General features: G+C 56.3%; 1 protein-coding gene across 1 annotated transcript in view; it reads right to left on the minus strand.

Moving 5' to 3' along the window:
• Positions 1-4,681, minus strand: part of MN1 (MN1 proto-oncogene, transcriptional regulator) — a 36,629-nt gene extending 31,948 nt beyond the window's left edge. Inside the window, exon 1 of the mRNA XM_065851375.2 lies at positions 1,222-4,681. Coding sequence (XP_065707447.1) covers positions 1,222-4,651 — 3,430 coding nt within the window. The 5' untranslated portion in view covers positions 4,652-4,681. The remainder of the gene's footprint in view (positions 1-1,221) is intronic.
• Positions 4,682-16,377: the final 11,696 nt, after the last annotated feature.

Below are 16,377 nucleotides of genomic sequence, written 5' to 3' on the forward strand. Positions count from 1 at the left end.
AGACAAGCCGTGGGGGCGAGGATTCACGCCTCAGAAAGCCAAAGCTGGAAACCCAACCACAACTGGAGGTAGGAGATCGCCCAGTTTTCAAACCACCTCAGCTCCCTTTCATTTTCCCCGACACCTTTCTTAGCAAAATTACTAAACACAGAGTACCATACAAAGTCAGTCTGTAGAACCAGATGTAATGGAAACAATTTTGAACTACGCCAGCGGTACCAAAACATCAGCTTCCCCAGGCATGAATAATGAGTTTATATTGTGTAAATTACACACGTGTACTTATAGCACAAAAAAAATTGCCCACATGCACTCATACAGCAGGTACATGCACGTGCATCTATTGTAATATTCACACACATGGTCGGGCAGTTTGGAAAATATGGCTTTGATAAGATAAAATAGAAACCAATTGAATCTATAATCATCTCTATCTTAAACAGCTTTTATAATAGAGGGCTTTCCGTTAAAATATTTTTTTCCTGAGCTTGGGGAATTATGATGCCCTCCAGACATGAGGAAGGATCAAAAATGACAACTAATGTAGAAATTAAACATCTGTCAACTAAACAAGTTTTACACCAGTAGACCCAGAGCCTTATTTTAAATTGCCTTTTATTAAAGGGGGAAAAAAAAAAAAACGTTAAGAGCCTTTCAGTAGGCACCGTTAGTAGGCTCTTAATTAGCAGGGAAATACCCGGAATTTGAGAGACGGCACCACTAATAAATCTGTGTTTTCACCGTATAGGAAGATCTCTGTAACAGTTCAGGGAAACGGCTGGAAGGCTCAGCCAGCACAGGGCTCTGCAGGAGCCCCCTCCTCAGCACCCCATGCCTGCATCCCCCTCCTTGGCACCCCAGGACCGGGAGCGCGGCTGGGGCTCCACCGTGAGCCCTCGGCCCAGCAGCCCTGGGACCCCCAGCAGCCCGGGCTGCTGCAGCCAGCGGCAGCTGCTCCCCTGGAGGCACCATGGGGATGGCAGTCCTGTGGGGTCGGCTGGGCTGCAGAAGCTTTGTCCCCGTCACTGGCCACCCCGGCAGAGCCACCCGGCATCCTGCAGCAGGAAGGCACCTGGCACCCACCGCGATCCTGCCCAGGGCTGGAGCAGCTCTGGGACCAGCATCCACCCAGCATCCCGGGGCCAGAGCCCCGCCACCTCCCCTTCCCCAAGCAGCCCTCTGTCCCCACGGGGGACAGCAGCCACTCGAGAGAACAGATACCTTCTTTGCTGGGGTTCGCGGGCTTGGGCTTCTCCCAGGGCGCCATGGGCTTGTCCTCCTCCTGCCCCTCCATCAGGGCCTTCTCGCCAGGCAGGTACCAGGTGGAGTTGTGCTCCGCCATCAGGGAGTCCAGGTCGATGGTGCTCATGGTGCCCTTGACGCCCTCTGAGCAGCAGCTGCCCAGGTCACTGTCCCCGTTCTGCCCCGCGCACTCCCCCTTCTTGCTCTTCAGCCCCAAGGGTTGGTCTTCCGAGATGCTGAACTGCTGCCGCTGGAGCTGGATCTGCGCCTGCAGGATCTCCAGGGGGTGGATCTCGTCCTGGGCAGAGGTGCTCGTGGGGGTCCGCACCTGCTCCATGCCCGGCGTGCTGGGGTGGGCGCCTGCCGTGGTGCTGAGCCCGTAGCTGTCAGGGGTCGAGGTAGACGTACTGAGGAGGCCGAGGGCCAGGGGCTTCTGTCCGTTGAGAAGTGCGTGCTCCCCACGGGGCAGCTTGGGCGAGCCGCCCAGCAGCGGGCTGCGGGTGGGCTTGGAGGTGGCATTGTCAGAGCTGGAGGACACCTCGTCCTCATTGCCATAGCTGGTGCTGACCTCATCGGGAAAGTCCACGTGCGGGGAGCTGCCGTCCGACTTGGTCACGCTCTGGATGCCGCTGTCCAGGGAGGACATCAGGTCGGGCTGCTCGCCCAGCAGCAGCTCACCGCCCTTGCCCCAAGAGGGTGAGGTCAGGGGCTTGTCATGGGGGGTGCCCCCGCCACGCTCCGTGCCCGCAGCCCCCGGCGGGCCCCCCGCCGCCAGCACTGCCGGTTGCCCAGGGCTGACGCCGGCCCCTCCGCCCTCCGCGGTGGAGAACTTCTCGAAGAAGGTGCCGGGGCTGACATGCCCGCTGTCCCGTTTCCGACGGCCCCGCCCCCGCCCGCCGCCAGTCTTCCCCTCGCCGCCAGCCGCCGGCTCCAGCGCGTAGCCAGGCGAGAGGCTGCTCTCGGCCGGCAGCAGTGGGGCCACACTCGCCGCCTTGCCCGTGCCACCCCCGCCCGCGGGCGGCCCTGCTGGGAAGTAGTCCGGGGCAGCGGGTGGCGGCGGGTCGGGCTCAGCCTGGCTGAGCTTGCGTTTGGCCTCAGCCGGGCTCTTCTTGTTGAAGGTGACGTTGAGGTTTGGGGCGCCCAGGCTGGCGATCATGTTCTGGCAGGCAGTGGAGAGGGCGGCCAAGCAGCTCTGCCCAAAGACGTTGTCCTTGCTGGCCGGCTTGCTGAAGGAGCCCAGCGAGAGAGCACCCAGCTTGCTGGCGGTGGGCCGTGGTGGCGGTGGCGGGGGGAACTCGGGCGGGGGCGGTGGGTAGGCGCCCGGTGAGGCGCTGAGGGCGGGTGCGGCCCCGTGGGCTGCCGGCTGCCGCGCTGCTGCCGTGAAGGGGAAGCCAGGCTGGGTGGCAAAGTCAGCAGGGCCGCGGCGCTCGGCAGGGGCACTGGGCAGTGCCACGCCACCGCCCGGCGACTGCAGCTGCGAGAGGCCACCCATGGCAGGCGCGAAAGGCGGGTGGACACCGGGTGATGACAGGGCCTGCGCCGGCCCCTCACCCGCCATCCGCAGCGGCTCCTGCAGCCCCAGCCCACCAGCGCCCGGCCGGAACAGCATGGCAGCACCACCCGGCTGCAGGCCAAGCTCATGAGGGGCTGCCTCCGCCGGCAGCCCCGGTGCTGCCATGCGCCGCGGCAGCAGCTCCCCAGGCGGCGGTGGCCCCGTGAACCAGGCGCTGTCGGGGGCCAGGTGTGGCGCGGGTGGATCGAAGCTGCGGCCGCTGCTGCCGGCCTCCCGCTCAAAGGCAGGTGGTGGCAGGCCGCCGGGCGGGCCCACCTCACCGTGGTGCCCCAGCTGCTGCAGGCTGGGCGGCCGCAGGCGCTGCTGGCTGCGCGAGGCCATCTGCTTCATCACCAGGGCCGCGTTCTGGCGCTGCGCCAGTGCCGGGTGCTCGGGGCCGCCGTGCGGCAGTGGCGCCCCAAAGGCCTCGGGTGCTGGCGGGGTGAACTCACCCGGCAGACCAGGGTAGGCCGTCGGGGAGAGGTGGCTCTCCATGGCGGGGCCATGCATGCCACTGCCCCAGGAGGCACAGCGCTCGACGTTGGGGTTGCCAGGGAAGTCGAACCGTGGCCTCTTGGCGACGCTCACGTAGGGGGCATCGAAGTGCTGCAGTCTTTGATTTGGTGGCTGTTGCGGAGGAGGGTGCTGCATATTAAACATGGGGTCGGTGTAGGGATGCATATTCCTGTTCTCCAGTCTGTGAATAGGGTATTCAAACTGTGCATGCTGGTTCTGCATTACGGGCCCATTGTCCTGCAGGTTGGGGTTGGGAGCATTGGCTTCTGTTTGCTGTTGCCTAGGGATGGCTGGCGGGCAGGAGTTCTGTCTGGCCAGCAAGCCCGGCGGCTGCTGTGGCGGCTGCGGTGGCTGCTGCTGCTGCATCAGTGGGTGCCTGGCGCTGGCCCCCGGCTCCAGGCTGGTGGACATCTTCCGTGTTCCCCCGAAGCGCTCAAAGAAGACGCTGTGCTGCTGCGGCGGGTGCGCCTTGGCCACAGCCATGCCCGGTGCCCGGGACAGGGTGGGTGCCCCCGCGAAGCTGCCGCCCGATGGCACCTGCCTCCCACCGCCGTAGTGCGGCAGCTGCCCCTCGGGCTCCGACGGGGAGAAGACAGGCAGCTCGAAGTGGCCAGCGGGGCCGTCGCCGGGGTAATTGTATTCCAGCGAGTCCACGCCACCCTGCGCAGGGAGCCGCCGCTGCTCCAGGCCGTGGGGCTCGGAGGAGCCGGTCGCCGGCAGCCCGTGGAAGGAGGCGGCGCGGTTAGGGGACTGGTCGAGGGGCAGGCAGGGCGCCGGCACGGCGTGGCTGGAAGCGCCGGCGCTGTGGTGCTGGAAGTCAGGCAGGTTCCCGGGACGCTGCTGCCCGAAGCCCTCGCCGCCCTGGCTCTCGGCCATGTGCTCGTAGCCGTCGGCGAACGCCGTCTGTCCGCCCAGCGCGCCGCTGTAGCCCAGGAGCCGGCCGCCGTGCACGCAGGAGGCGCCGGGGTCGGGCCCGAAGTTACCGCCGAAGTGCGGGGGGTGCTGGTGGGGGTGATGGGCGCCGCCGTGGCCGCCGTGCGGCTGCTGCCCGCCGAAGAAGCCGTGCACCGGCGGCTGCATGCCGCCGCCGTGCAGCTCGGCGGGGCCACGGCCAGGGAAGCCGTAGGCGTCCCCGGCCAGGCTCATGTTCATACCCAGGAGGGGCGGCTCGCCCAGCGCGCCAAGGGCCGGGTCCACCGCCGCCGCCGCCGGGCCGCCACCGGGGAAGGCCGGCGCCTTGAAGTGTGCGCTCATGCTCAGTCCGGGCTGGCCGAAGCCCCGCTCCGCCTGCCCGCCGCTCCGGCTACTGCTCTGCGGCTCGAACTGCTCCAGCCCGAACATGCTGCGCGGCTCCTCAGAAGGGCATGGCCGCTCCGCCGTCCCGCTCCCCGCCGCGCCGGCCGCCACTCGGCCGCCCCGCTCACATCCTGCCGCGCCGCCGGCACCGGCCGCCCGCCCGCGCTCACCCCGGCGGCTCGCCGCTCGCTGCCGCCCGCCGCCGGCCGCGCTGCGCTGCCCGAGAGCCGACGGGGCGGCGCGCCGCCGCTCACAGGCTCCGGCGCCCGGGAGCTGCGCGCCGCATCGCCGGCCCGCCGTGCGCTGCCCGCGGCTCGCAGGGCTCTGGCGGCGGCGGGGCCGGAGCGGCGGGGCCGGCGCTGCGTGCGGGCGCTGGGAGGGCTGCGCCGCGCTCCCCTGCGCGCTCCCTCGCTCTCACCCGGCGCTGACGGAGCAGCAACAAGTTTTGCATTTCAGCGATGAATTTCAGCCATCGGGGCTGCGCCAATGAGCGCCGCGCGGCCCGGGGCGGGGCTCGCCGTTAAGGTGGCTCCGCCGCGCCGCCCGGCCCCGCCCGCCCCGCGGCCCAGCGGGGCTCTCTCCGGCCCAGGGAGGGTCGCTCCCCGTGGCCGGCGGCGCAGCTGCTCCCGGGACGCACGGAGCGCGGACGGCCGAGGAGCCGCGCGGAGTCCTGGGGTGCGGGCGACAGGCGCCCGGGGCGGGGGTACCCGCTCTGGAACGGACCGGCCGGGGCCGGGGGACCCTCGCTGCCCGCCAGGCACGCCAAGTCCCGCTCTCCCTGCCACCCCGTACTGCCCGACCGGACGAAACCCGCCCGGCGGTCGGGTGCGGGGAGAAGGCTCCCGGCGACCCTGCCGTCCCGCAGAGCCCGCGAACCCCGAGCCGGTCCTCTGAGCGGCTGCTCCTTCGGGAGAGCCGAGCGGCCTAACGCCCGGGCGTCAGCCGGAGCGGGTATGTCAGAGCCCGGCCTCCCTGGTGGCAGAAACATCCATCAGGTGCGGCGGGTTTAGAACAGCCGGCAGGATAAGGCACTTCAGGTGTTCACGACTCGCACATGTCAATAGTTTAAAAAAATAAAAATGAAAATTACTCCCACAAAAAAATGAGATCTATAAATAAGCGACCGAGAAGTATTTGTATATGGCAGGAGAGTTTTAAAGGGATTTTTTTCTGCAGAATCAGGATGCCGCGCTGTGATTAAATATTGATTTTGTGTAATTAGTTTTCATGTGAACTATCCTCCTTGCTGATGGCTTGGAGATTTCAGAACTAGAGAAGAAATGGAATTGGACATGGAAATTATTACTTAGCAAAGTGACAAGGGGGGGGCGCGGGGTGCGTGCCTGGCACCAGGGCAGAAAATGAAGTACTCGCGGACAGCGGCACAAAGGGATGAGGTGAAAGTCTCGTTCGCTACGGGAACGGCGGCCACGGGAGGAGGGACCCGCCGGCTCCTGCCCCGTGTCCCCACAGAGCGGCAGCGCTCCGGACCGACAGGCGCCCGCGGCCCCGCACCCCGCCTGGGCTCCGGGACGACCCTGCTCCGGGGCTCCCCCCGCGCTCTCTCTGCGCCTGCGTGCGCGCCGTCGGAGCCGGCTCTTCCGAACGGGCACAGCGCCCCCTGGCGCCGCCGCTGCCGCCCCCCGCGCCGGCCCCGCAGGCGGCCGAGCCGCGTCCCCGATCCGTGTTCCCTGGCCGTGCCGCCGGCGCTCGGAGCTCTCTGAGCCGGCCTTCAGGACAGCCCCCTCGGGCCCCCTCCCGCCCCCCGTGCTGCCCCGGTGGGCACAGAACGGCCAGGAGAGCAGGGGCGAGCGCCGTTCCCTCGGGACGGCACGCATCAGGGCAGGGGGGTAATTAATACAATTAACGCCATCTATAAGCCAGGGCTCTGTGCACCTCGAGAGGTCCTTGCCATGGTCGTTGGAGCTTGGGCTTTGCTGGACAGGGAAATCCTGCTGGCCACCTGTCCCCAGCCTGTCCCACCTCCTCAGAACTGCTCAGTCCACACTCAGACAACTTCTGTTGGCGTTCCTGGGAGCCAGGCCTGCTCCTGTAAGGCGGTTAGACTTCTCCTATGATGAATTACTTTTGCTGATGTAAAAGGCCCTCAGGCCTCTGAAATTGCACCTCTTTCCTAAAGCAGGGGGTCAAGCCCTTCAGAGATACCTCCTGTAATGCTGGCTTCCACGGAAGAGAGCAAAAGCTTCAGAAAAGACAGCTGGTTTAAGAGAGGGATGGGGATTTCTTGGGTCCATGGGCTGGCCATCTCAAATGCTTCTGGGTGAGCGTTGGTGCTCCTCTCTGGCTTTGCCTGGAGCAGGAGTACAGATGTCTCTGCCAGGGCCAGCAGCCGGGCTCGCTAACCGTGTTCTCCTTCCCCCGTCCACTCTACTGGTCTTCCCTGCTCCTCCGCCACTGGCAAGGCAGCACTCTCTTCCCAGAGCAGATGTTCAGACTGAAAGGTTCAGCAGGTAACCTGCCAGCGGCACAGCCCAGATCCAGCTGTGGCTCAGGAGCAGTGTGGACCTGGCTGATGGCAAATACAGAAATAATATCAGCCCAAACATTTTGACAGTGAGAGCAGCGAGTTGATTGAAATGGTAAGGTCCTGTACTAGCTGCAGTGCTCCACAGGCTCGTGGCGTGAGTGTTCCGTGTTTATGGAATGTTGGAAGGTGGCTCAGCCTTGGTTTTAACCTGGAACCTGCTTTGGGGCTGCGGAGCTGCCGTGACCAGCACCCTCGGAGCACTGCGGTCACAAAGGGTCACGGTCACCCAGCCAAGCAGAAGGAAGCTTCTCTCAAATTATGGCCAGTAGTTAAAAGCATATTTTACAAAAAATGTTTTTACTTTCAGTCTTTGGGTTTTGGTCATCTTGGGGGAAGCAGGAAAAGGCATTATTTAAATAGTTGTAGCTGCAGGGGATTATTTTCTAAATTAACAATAGTAATTGCTCTTGCCAAATCCAAAGTGGAGGGGATTCATTTATTTTGACTCTCAAGACAATAGCACAATTTGGGGTTTCATATTGCGAGCTCTGAAAACCAAATGGTGGGGCTGATGCTTAAAAAAATAATTCAAACAACATCAATTCATCAGACTTGAATTCAGCTTTTTCCACTGTGCCAGTTTAACTTGCGCTGAGAAAAGTTGCTGCTCAGAGAAAAAAAAAAGAAAAACCTTTTTAACGAAATGAATGCATCATACATAAAACATCATGAACCATACAATTAGTAAGCAAATGTAAGAGTTCAGCTCAGTTCATAATTATTCAGCAAACCTATTCAGAATGATTTTTTCTCTCCCTGCAGCAATCAACTGTGTGGGCTCATTACCACTGAAAATCCAATGAAGAAACCACCACATAAACTGTACAAAACAAGCCCATATGCTGGAAAACCTTCAGCCCAGCTAGCCATCAGCAAGGAGCCTTTTAAACCCTTCCATCAAGCGAAACCACATCTTACTTTTCTGCAGTGTTTATACCCCCAGCTCTATAAAGATGCCATTTCATTAATATGTCAGGGTTCAGGTATATAAATTTTAGCTACTAAATAACCTCGAGAGTGTTTGGTTGTGCAGCCATCTGGAACAATACAAAAAAGCATTTCGTTGCCACTACACGGCATGTACCCACCAAAGTAACAAGTCCTGTCTTAGAACATGGGCTCCCAAAACTTACTTTGGAAAAAAGCTGATAGTTTTTTTTTTTGTTGGCAGTGATTTCTGCTCCTAGCAGGGATAGTCAATGGAAGGAATTTGAATATTTTGAAAGACAGGTCTCTAAAGCTGGTGGCTGACAGTATCGGGATGGTTTTCAACATTTCTGCCTGAGCGGTTAGGGAAACTATTGCATCTTCTTCCTTTCAGAATTACAGAGAACATGGTGACTGGACCGACTCAGAAGGTGGATGTGTAAAATCCCCACATGAGCTTGCCAGCGCAGCGGCCGCGGAGCAGGAGCGCGTGGGCAGGGGCTCCTGGGAGGAGACGGAATCTGTTGGCAGCACCTGCTGTGGTTCTGAACGCGGTCAAGAGGTTTGGGTTCGGAAGGGCCGTTTTCTGGCAGGGGCGCAGCTCCCCGGGCTGCGGGCACAGGGCTGCGCACACGGGGCTCAGCGGGTGATGGGGGGTCAGGGGGTGACAGGGACCCAGCAGGGACGAGGTGGCTCCGGGGCGGTCACACCACTGGCTCCCCAAGCCAGGCAGCAATTGGTACCGTGCAGCACGAGGGTCCGACCTCCTCTGTTGCTTCTTGTCCTTTCTGATATGAACCTCTGGAGGTGACTGTTTTCTAATCAAGATTAAAGACAATTTCAACTATAAAACCTGACTTACATTCAGTTTCTGAAGAGCTTGCCTTACCAATGTAAATATTTCATGCTTAGTTTTTCCAACAACGTTGTTTTCTGGAAAGTTTGGATCGAATTAATTCGGACACTTGACTGCTTCTTATTTAAAAAAAAAATGCATAACTGAATAATAAGAGTTAAGGGACTAAAACTATTCCGGTTGTTTCCAGCAGAGATTGGCAGCAATTTCAGAACTCAGCCACACAATAATTTTCCTATTTATTTCTTCTACAAGGTTGGTTGACTGGTTTAGTTCCTTCACATCTCTGGAACCTTCGGCTGCATATTTTTCCTGTTTGTACCTCAGAATGGATCGTGATATTTTCACAATATTGGTATGTTTTTCCATGGCTGCAAACAGCTTTTTTGCATCCATTAACTATGCTTTGGGTCCCATTTATGTCAGGTAGGTGAAAACCTTTACGGCATACAGGACATGTACGTGTAAATGTTGAATACTATTAAGTTTTTCTAACTTAGATCACTGAAAAACAGGATAGCGCTAAAATAATACAACATTGAGATTGTACGGTTAGTTTTAAAAGCACTGGGAAATGCTAAAGCAAGTTTCCCCATCTATGCTAATTGTACGACAGCATACCACTTGGGCTTATTTTTTCCCCCTTCAAATTCCTGTCTCTAAAACACACACCAGAGAGTCACACATTTGACTGAGAGGGAGGGAAGGAAAAAAGAAATTAGATCATATATACAGCACAAGAGAATTAGTTCGGCTGCAGGAACTGTAAAAGTTTTATATTTCCTAAAATAACTCAGTGAAACGTAAATAAGAAATAGTACCTCTCTATACGGGTAGTCGGTATTTAGCTCTCCTCAGTATTTTATGATGGACTTTGTATGATTGACTTTGTTCTGTTGTTTTCTTGAACTTGAACCAGGTGGGAATTTGTGTAAGTTTTGTGGAGCAGGAGCCATCTTTGAGCGTGTGGAAAGTCTAGCTCACTGCGGGTGATGCCAGCAAACCACTGAACTTAATTCATTTTTCAGCATCTTATAAATTGAACCCTTGTATAAGGAGAGAACCAGAGGCTATTTTGTAAAGTCCTGATGACTTAATTTTCCCTAAGCAGCAGCTTCACAAGAGCGTTCACCTTAGTGCTTCCCTGAAATCTCCTGACATTCCCCATGTGGTATTTTCAAGCCCTTCCCTTCCATCACGTGCAAGACGGGGTCCTGCTGCCCAGGCAGAGCCGGGGGCGCTGGGGGGCAGCGGGATGCGGGATGCAGTTTGGGATGTCGCAATTCCATGGGAACTCGCCCCGCACGGACCAGCAGGGCCTTTGTTGGAGGACATCCCCAAGGGCCATGGGTCTGAGCATCTCCCACTCCTCATGGCGTTCAGCACCGCCGAGTGCAGCTGGTACGAGCCCAGCCCGACCTCGGGGGCTGGAAACGCTCCTGTCCCAGTGCCACCGCATCGGGGTCCCAACCACTCGGGCTCAGCTGAAGAGTGAGCTGCGCCCTGCGGGCCAGAGGAACGCTTTGCTGCCAGGCAAGTCAAGGTAATCCCGTATTTATGATTTATCATGTTACCTCACTTGGCAGAACAGCTCACGTTTCTGAGCCATTGACAAACCTCGTCTCATCGTCTGTCCAGTATAAAACCCAAAGCGCCTCAGCCCACGTGAAGCGGTGCCAAGTGTCCCGGAGGCAGTGACACTGGGGCTGGGCAGGGCTGGGAGCCTGGATGCTCCTGCACCCCCCAGGGCTGGTTCCATCACCCCATTTCAGTCTCTTTTGGTCTTTTCAACAGGAGCTCCCCAGGTGCATGGGCAGCCCTGGCTCCCCCACAAACAACCACAGCTGCGACCCCCAGCTCCCGCCATGGGCACAAAGGGTTAAAAATCTCCCGCCATCCACAGCCATCGCTTCTCCCACATCACCGGCCCCTCAGCATCTGGGTACAAAAGGCCGGATTTAATCCCGGCTGCAGACGACTCACATTGTGCTCCCAGACTTCAAGCCATGTCGGGCTATCGGGTTTCCAACTAATATCCAAGGCGCAGCCCAAGCATCGAGCAGGAACAAAGACTTCTTTGTAACTGAAAAAAAAAATCCCCTGAAGATATTAGCAGTGCAGTAGAGTTCAAACTGTTAAATGATTCAAATATTATTTAACGAATACATTTGAAATGAGGTCTCAGAACCCAGAACACTTTTTAGATCATCATTTACAAAGAGCCCGCCTCTTCGTTTGCTTCCTTATGAAGTCGTTGCTTTCAGGTTTTAATTATAGACATTTTGCTTCCAGGCTTTTTCAGGGACTTCAGTTGTTGGCGTAGCTCGGTTCTTGCTATGATACGGTTTAGCTGGTGACTACTGCATCTTTCAAAAGTCCTTATAATCACGTTCCCTTAATTTACCCTGGACTTCATTTCTATGGCCATAAGAAACAAGGGGGAGAGAGAGAGACCCCATTGCAAAAGAAGCAACAACATTAGATACTGTTCTAGAGGGTACTAAAAATAAGGTTTTGAAATTGGGAAATTTGTTAAATTAGTGTATCAAGATTTTAAGTGGGATTGGAGAAGAATTGCAAAGTTCAAATTCAACTAATACCTCGAATTTCTTGCAGAGTGCATTGCAAAGCAAAATGCAAAATACCCTCACAGCAGCGAAGCAGTCAGGCTCTGTTGCTGGGGGTGTCTCTGTGCACCAAAACAGCCAGTTCAGGTGCCCTCTATGGAGCGAAACACCAGAACCACAACCGGCTGTTCAAACAGAGGCAGGTTGAGTGACATGGGGTCCTGCCTGTACCTGAACCATCACAATTTCACTCAAGTCTGATTATGGGTCCAGCTTGTCCTCATGTGGGCAATGCCCCAGGTGGCAGCTATTGAAAATACACCTCCAAAAGCTGTTTTGGACATATTGTTGTTTTAAATTATTGCAAGAGCCAGAACTTCGTTCTTGACATGGTTTGCACTGTGAATTCTGCCCACAACAGGTAACGAGGAGAGGAGGGATCACCAGCAGCAGTGGATGAAGCATCCCAGTGGCTGGCCGCCCGGTGACAGGCTGGCCATCCCTGTCCTCGGGACCGTCTCTGTTTCATTGCCCGCCCTCCTCAGAGCTCACAGACACAGACACTTTCCTTACTTCAGCAAGTTCCTTTAAAATTGCTCATTTCCAGCGTGCGTGAAGGAGGCCGAGTTCATTTTACGGTGTTGCCCTACTAAAGCGTGGTCTAGCGTATGCTGACTGTAACTGAGAGTTTCACATTGCAGAGATTCTGACACCGGTAGGAAACGGAGTGAGAACAAAATACCCATCAGCACTAAGATCTGAGCTATTTCTTTTCCACCGTAGCAAGTTCACCCGACAGCAAAGGAAACGACGGGCTGCGCGGCTCTGCAGCTGTCGCGGTGCCGTTAGCGCTGTGGTTACCCAATCCAGAGGTGAGCGGCTTCGGCAGTGGTCGGCTCTGCAAGGGAAGTGAAGGGGAAACTGCGTCTATAAAACAGAGAACACTTTAGAACTTGTTTCAAAGGAAATACCTTTCAGAATCTTACGAACATTGCAAACTAAGTTAATAAACCACATTACTTTCTAGCCTTTTTCTTAAGGAGCTTTGCATTAGCAGAAGTGCAGACGGGTTGGGACACCTGACAGTGGCAAAGGACAAACAAACATAGAAAGTAACGGGCTGAGATACATGAGATACTGCAGAGAGCGGCGGCTGCAGAGCTGACCCGATGCCTTTGCAGCCCTGTCCGAGGCTGTTATTCCTCCAACCAGTCATTGTCAGAAGGCAGCACTTGCCTTTTCTTAATGCTTCCCAGCCATGTACCTGTGCCCGCTGCAGAGCTCTGCACCTGAAAGCCTAGAAAAAGCTAAGCCCTCTGTATTTCAGTGAAATGCATCACTATTCATGCACCACAGCTTTGGCAGGGAAGAGCCAATAAAAGCCGTTGGGACCTTGTCCAGGAATAAGCAATTGAACAAAACAGTTTCAACATCACCAGGCTTTTCTGCTTGTCAGCCAGGTCCGAATTCTCCCACAGCTCTGCAGAGGTGACCACCAGCTGCACACAGAGCAGTGCCCTCCACCGGTGTAACCAGCATGGACTTGCAATTTTTACTGTTCAACCACTTCTGATCAAGCAATTATGATTTAGCGATACATAAAATGTCAACTGCTTCAACCACAAGTTCTTCCTCTCAACCAAAAATACAAGGAGAGCAGCTGAGAGCAGGAGGTGCAGGAGGGACCCCCCCTGGGGCTGGGACACAGGCTTTGGCCACCTGCAATATTTCCAACTTGCTGCAAACCGACGGGGTCTGCGCTGTGCACCCCCACCCCCCAGCAAGGGGACTCTGTGGGGCCTGTGGGGCCCAGCACATGTACAATGGCACTTTTACCATCTGCTCGGAGGGAAGCCAGGAGCGGAGCGAGACCCCCCGAGCGCGCTGAGGGCTCGGGCAGCGGAGGTGTCGGCAGGACACACGGTCCCTGTGCAGCAGAGAGCACCCGTGGGGTTCCAGCAGCGCTCGCTCGTTCTGCCGGCTGGAACAGAAGGAAGATGCTGAGGCCAGTTAATGTTGAACAGCGACAGCGAACAGAAGGAACTGAGATCAGAAGAATTTGGCATCAGCTAACGAACCATTCCTGCTGTTTGTGGCGGGACAGAGCCCGGCTGGCAGCCACGGGCACCACACACCCACCCAGGGCTGAAACCTCTCCCGTCACACCTCCGCAAACACCGGCCTTTCTTCTAAAATCACAGCTGTCAACTGAGGATGGCAGGATCAGAATTCAACGCGTGGTGGTCAGTGTCACCTGCTGAAGGCTGGTTTGGATTGCACCTGCATCCGCGGGCGCTGGTGACCGCATCGCGCCTGCTGTGTCCGTGCACCCGCGGTGCCGGTGCTGCGGCAGGTGACGGAGCTCGCTGCACCCTTCCTGGCACAAACCGCTCCTTCAGCGCCTCTCGCTCAGGAGAGCACAGGGATGGATGCTCACGTGCTGTGTCACAGCCAACATCTGTAGAAGTAAGCTCTATGGCAAACAGGTTGCAAGCTTCTTACAAGGCTATTTTATTCTTCCTGACAAGCCTAATCACACTATTTCAATATTTAAAGTGAAGCGTTTACTTAGCCCAGCTCTTTGAGGAGAGATCATGATGTTAAAATCCATCTGTCAGGCACAGTTAAAAACAAAGTAGGAATAAGGCCTTAAGGCAATGGTGCTCAGCAACTCGGGGGTTCAAAGGATGCAGAGCAAAGACATGGAATCTCTTGTACATCACCATCGGACCCAGGGCAGGTTTATCTGCCCATTCGACACTGTGACTGTCCCGTGTCGGTGCCATCCTGCTGCTGGTTTTAAGTTCAGCTGCTGTAAATGTGTAGTTTTTGAATGACAGGAGCAATATTGATCCTCTGCTTTTGCTGGTGGATGTTGGCAGACGGTAGCAGTGCTCTGAGGTGTTAAAACTACAAATCCAACAACAACTGAGAAAACAGAAGCTGCACATGGCAAGAGAACATTTTAGACCGATATTACCCACCGCTGCAGGAGCAGCCCCGAGCCAGGAGCAGGGCTGGTTGTGCTGCTGGTAGGTGCTGTCACCTCTGCCTGCAAACAGCCCATTGTCTCTGACCATCGTCCCCGTCTGGTTTTGAACATCCATCCCAAGCTGTTGGTCCAAGCGCTGGCTGGACCCAGCACCCACCGGGCTGGAGCAGCCCCAGCACCGGCGGCTGCCCACAGGAGCAAGGGGTCACCGGCCTTCTGCCCAAGAAGCTGAAAAATGGGGAGAAATGACACGGTTGCCCAGTAACCTGGCACCAAGTCCCGCTGGTCTTCACGGAGGGAGATCACCGCTGTGCCTCCAGCACCCTCCTGCAAAAGAGTCCCATTTATTTACAGAAACAGCAAACTGGAGGTCCATGGAGTGATGAGGAAAAACGACCACGTTTTACACACAGGTGCTCACCTCTGGAAATGCAGATTTGGTGGTGATGGACATGGTGAAATGGGTGATGATGGAATCAGGAATCCCAGAAGGGGGGAACAGCAGGGACTGGGCTGTGCTCACCCTGCCAGCTGCGAGACTCACAGGGCAAGAGCAGTTCCAGTATGTGATGTAACTCCTAAATATGGCTGACTTGTCTGAGTTTTGGGAAATTCCTCGTAAGTTGTCATATTGAAGACATTTTCAGACTGTTCAGAACGCGGTTAGAAAGGGGTTAGGGGGAAAGAAAAATCCAACTCACCCAAAATCTCAAAAGACAAACCTCAGCAGATTTTTTTCCTGACATTTCCCAATCCACACATTAAGGCAGAAAAATGGAAAACATTCCTCCTTTTCTTTCAACGATCAAAAAAATCCTCCAGAAAAACAAACAAACAAAAACCCAGATTCCTGACAAGTACCTTTCAGACCACACTTATGTGCAGCCAAGTGATGGATTTAAAAGGTTATTGCTGGAATATGGTTCACAGCAGTCTATTGCAGTGAATAAATATCACGTTTACATATCCATTATAACAAAACTGTGTTGCACTTCCATTACTTCATGTTGGTTTGCCATCTGGAAGCTAAACAAGCTGTGTAGTAAAAAGAAGAATTCAATTTTGCGTTTACCAAAAGGAGCCATACAAGTTTCAATTGACAGCAGGTGATTACACGGGCTCAGCGGGCAGAGAGGGGCAGAGCTGTCCCTCCGAGAACCCATTTCACACAGCGGCATCGCCCTGGAGCAGAGACCCACCTGAGAACGCGTTCCTGGGAAACCCTTCCTGCCCGCCCGAAGAGAACCAGACCCCACCGAAACATTGCGATCTTACCCCAAGCTCAAAGGTTTCTCAGATGTCCTTGCCAGGGGACACCGATCTCTGTGCCACCTCTTCAGGTGTGGTTCTTCACTACTTCAGCACAAAGGAGCCACGTGTGGCCACCAGGCTCTGCAGCTGGTGAGTCCCATGGCCCGTTCCCCAGCGCTAACGCGGCTGCAGCCACCCGCTGACACCCTATTCCCTGACACCCTGTTCCCTCCACACACTGGGGTGACCCCCAGCACGGTGAGGGACAGCAGCAGCAGTGACACACACACAGACCCACTGCTGACCAAGAGCATCCAACACAAGTGCATGCAGAACTGTCAGCCTGGCACCGCAGCAGGGAGTCACCACACACAGCAGCAGCAAAGCACCTCTTGCCCACTCTAGAGCGGCAAGGAACCAGCTGCCCATGTGCTGCTCAGCTTGAAATCCTAAAGCAAAACATTCCAGACAAGCCCTTTCCTCCCCATCACTACTCACGTTCACACCGGTTTGAGCTCACAACCACTGGGGAGCAGCCTTAGAGGACTCCGACCTTCCCATACAGCTCAATAAAACTAAATGCTCATTAGCAAGCTGCAAATACTAATACCTAAGACAAGAGACAGAACA

The sequence above is a fragment of the Patagioenas fasciata genome, chromosome 17 (genome assembly GCF_037038585.1).
Source record: "Patagioenas fasciata isolate bPatFas1 chromosome 17, bPatFas1.hap1, whole genome shotgun sequence".
NCBI lineage: Eukaryota > Metazoa > Chordata > Aves > Columbiformes > Columbidae > Patagioenas > Patagioenas fasciata.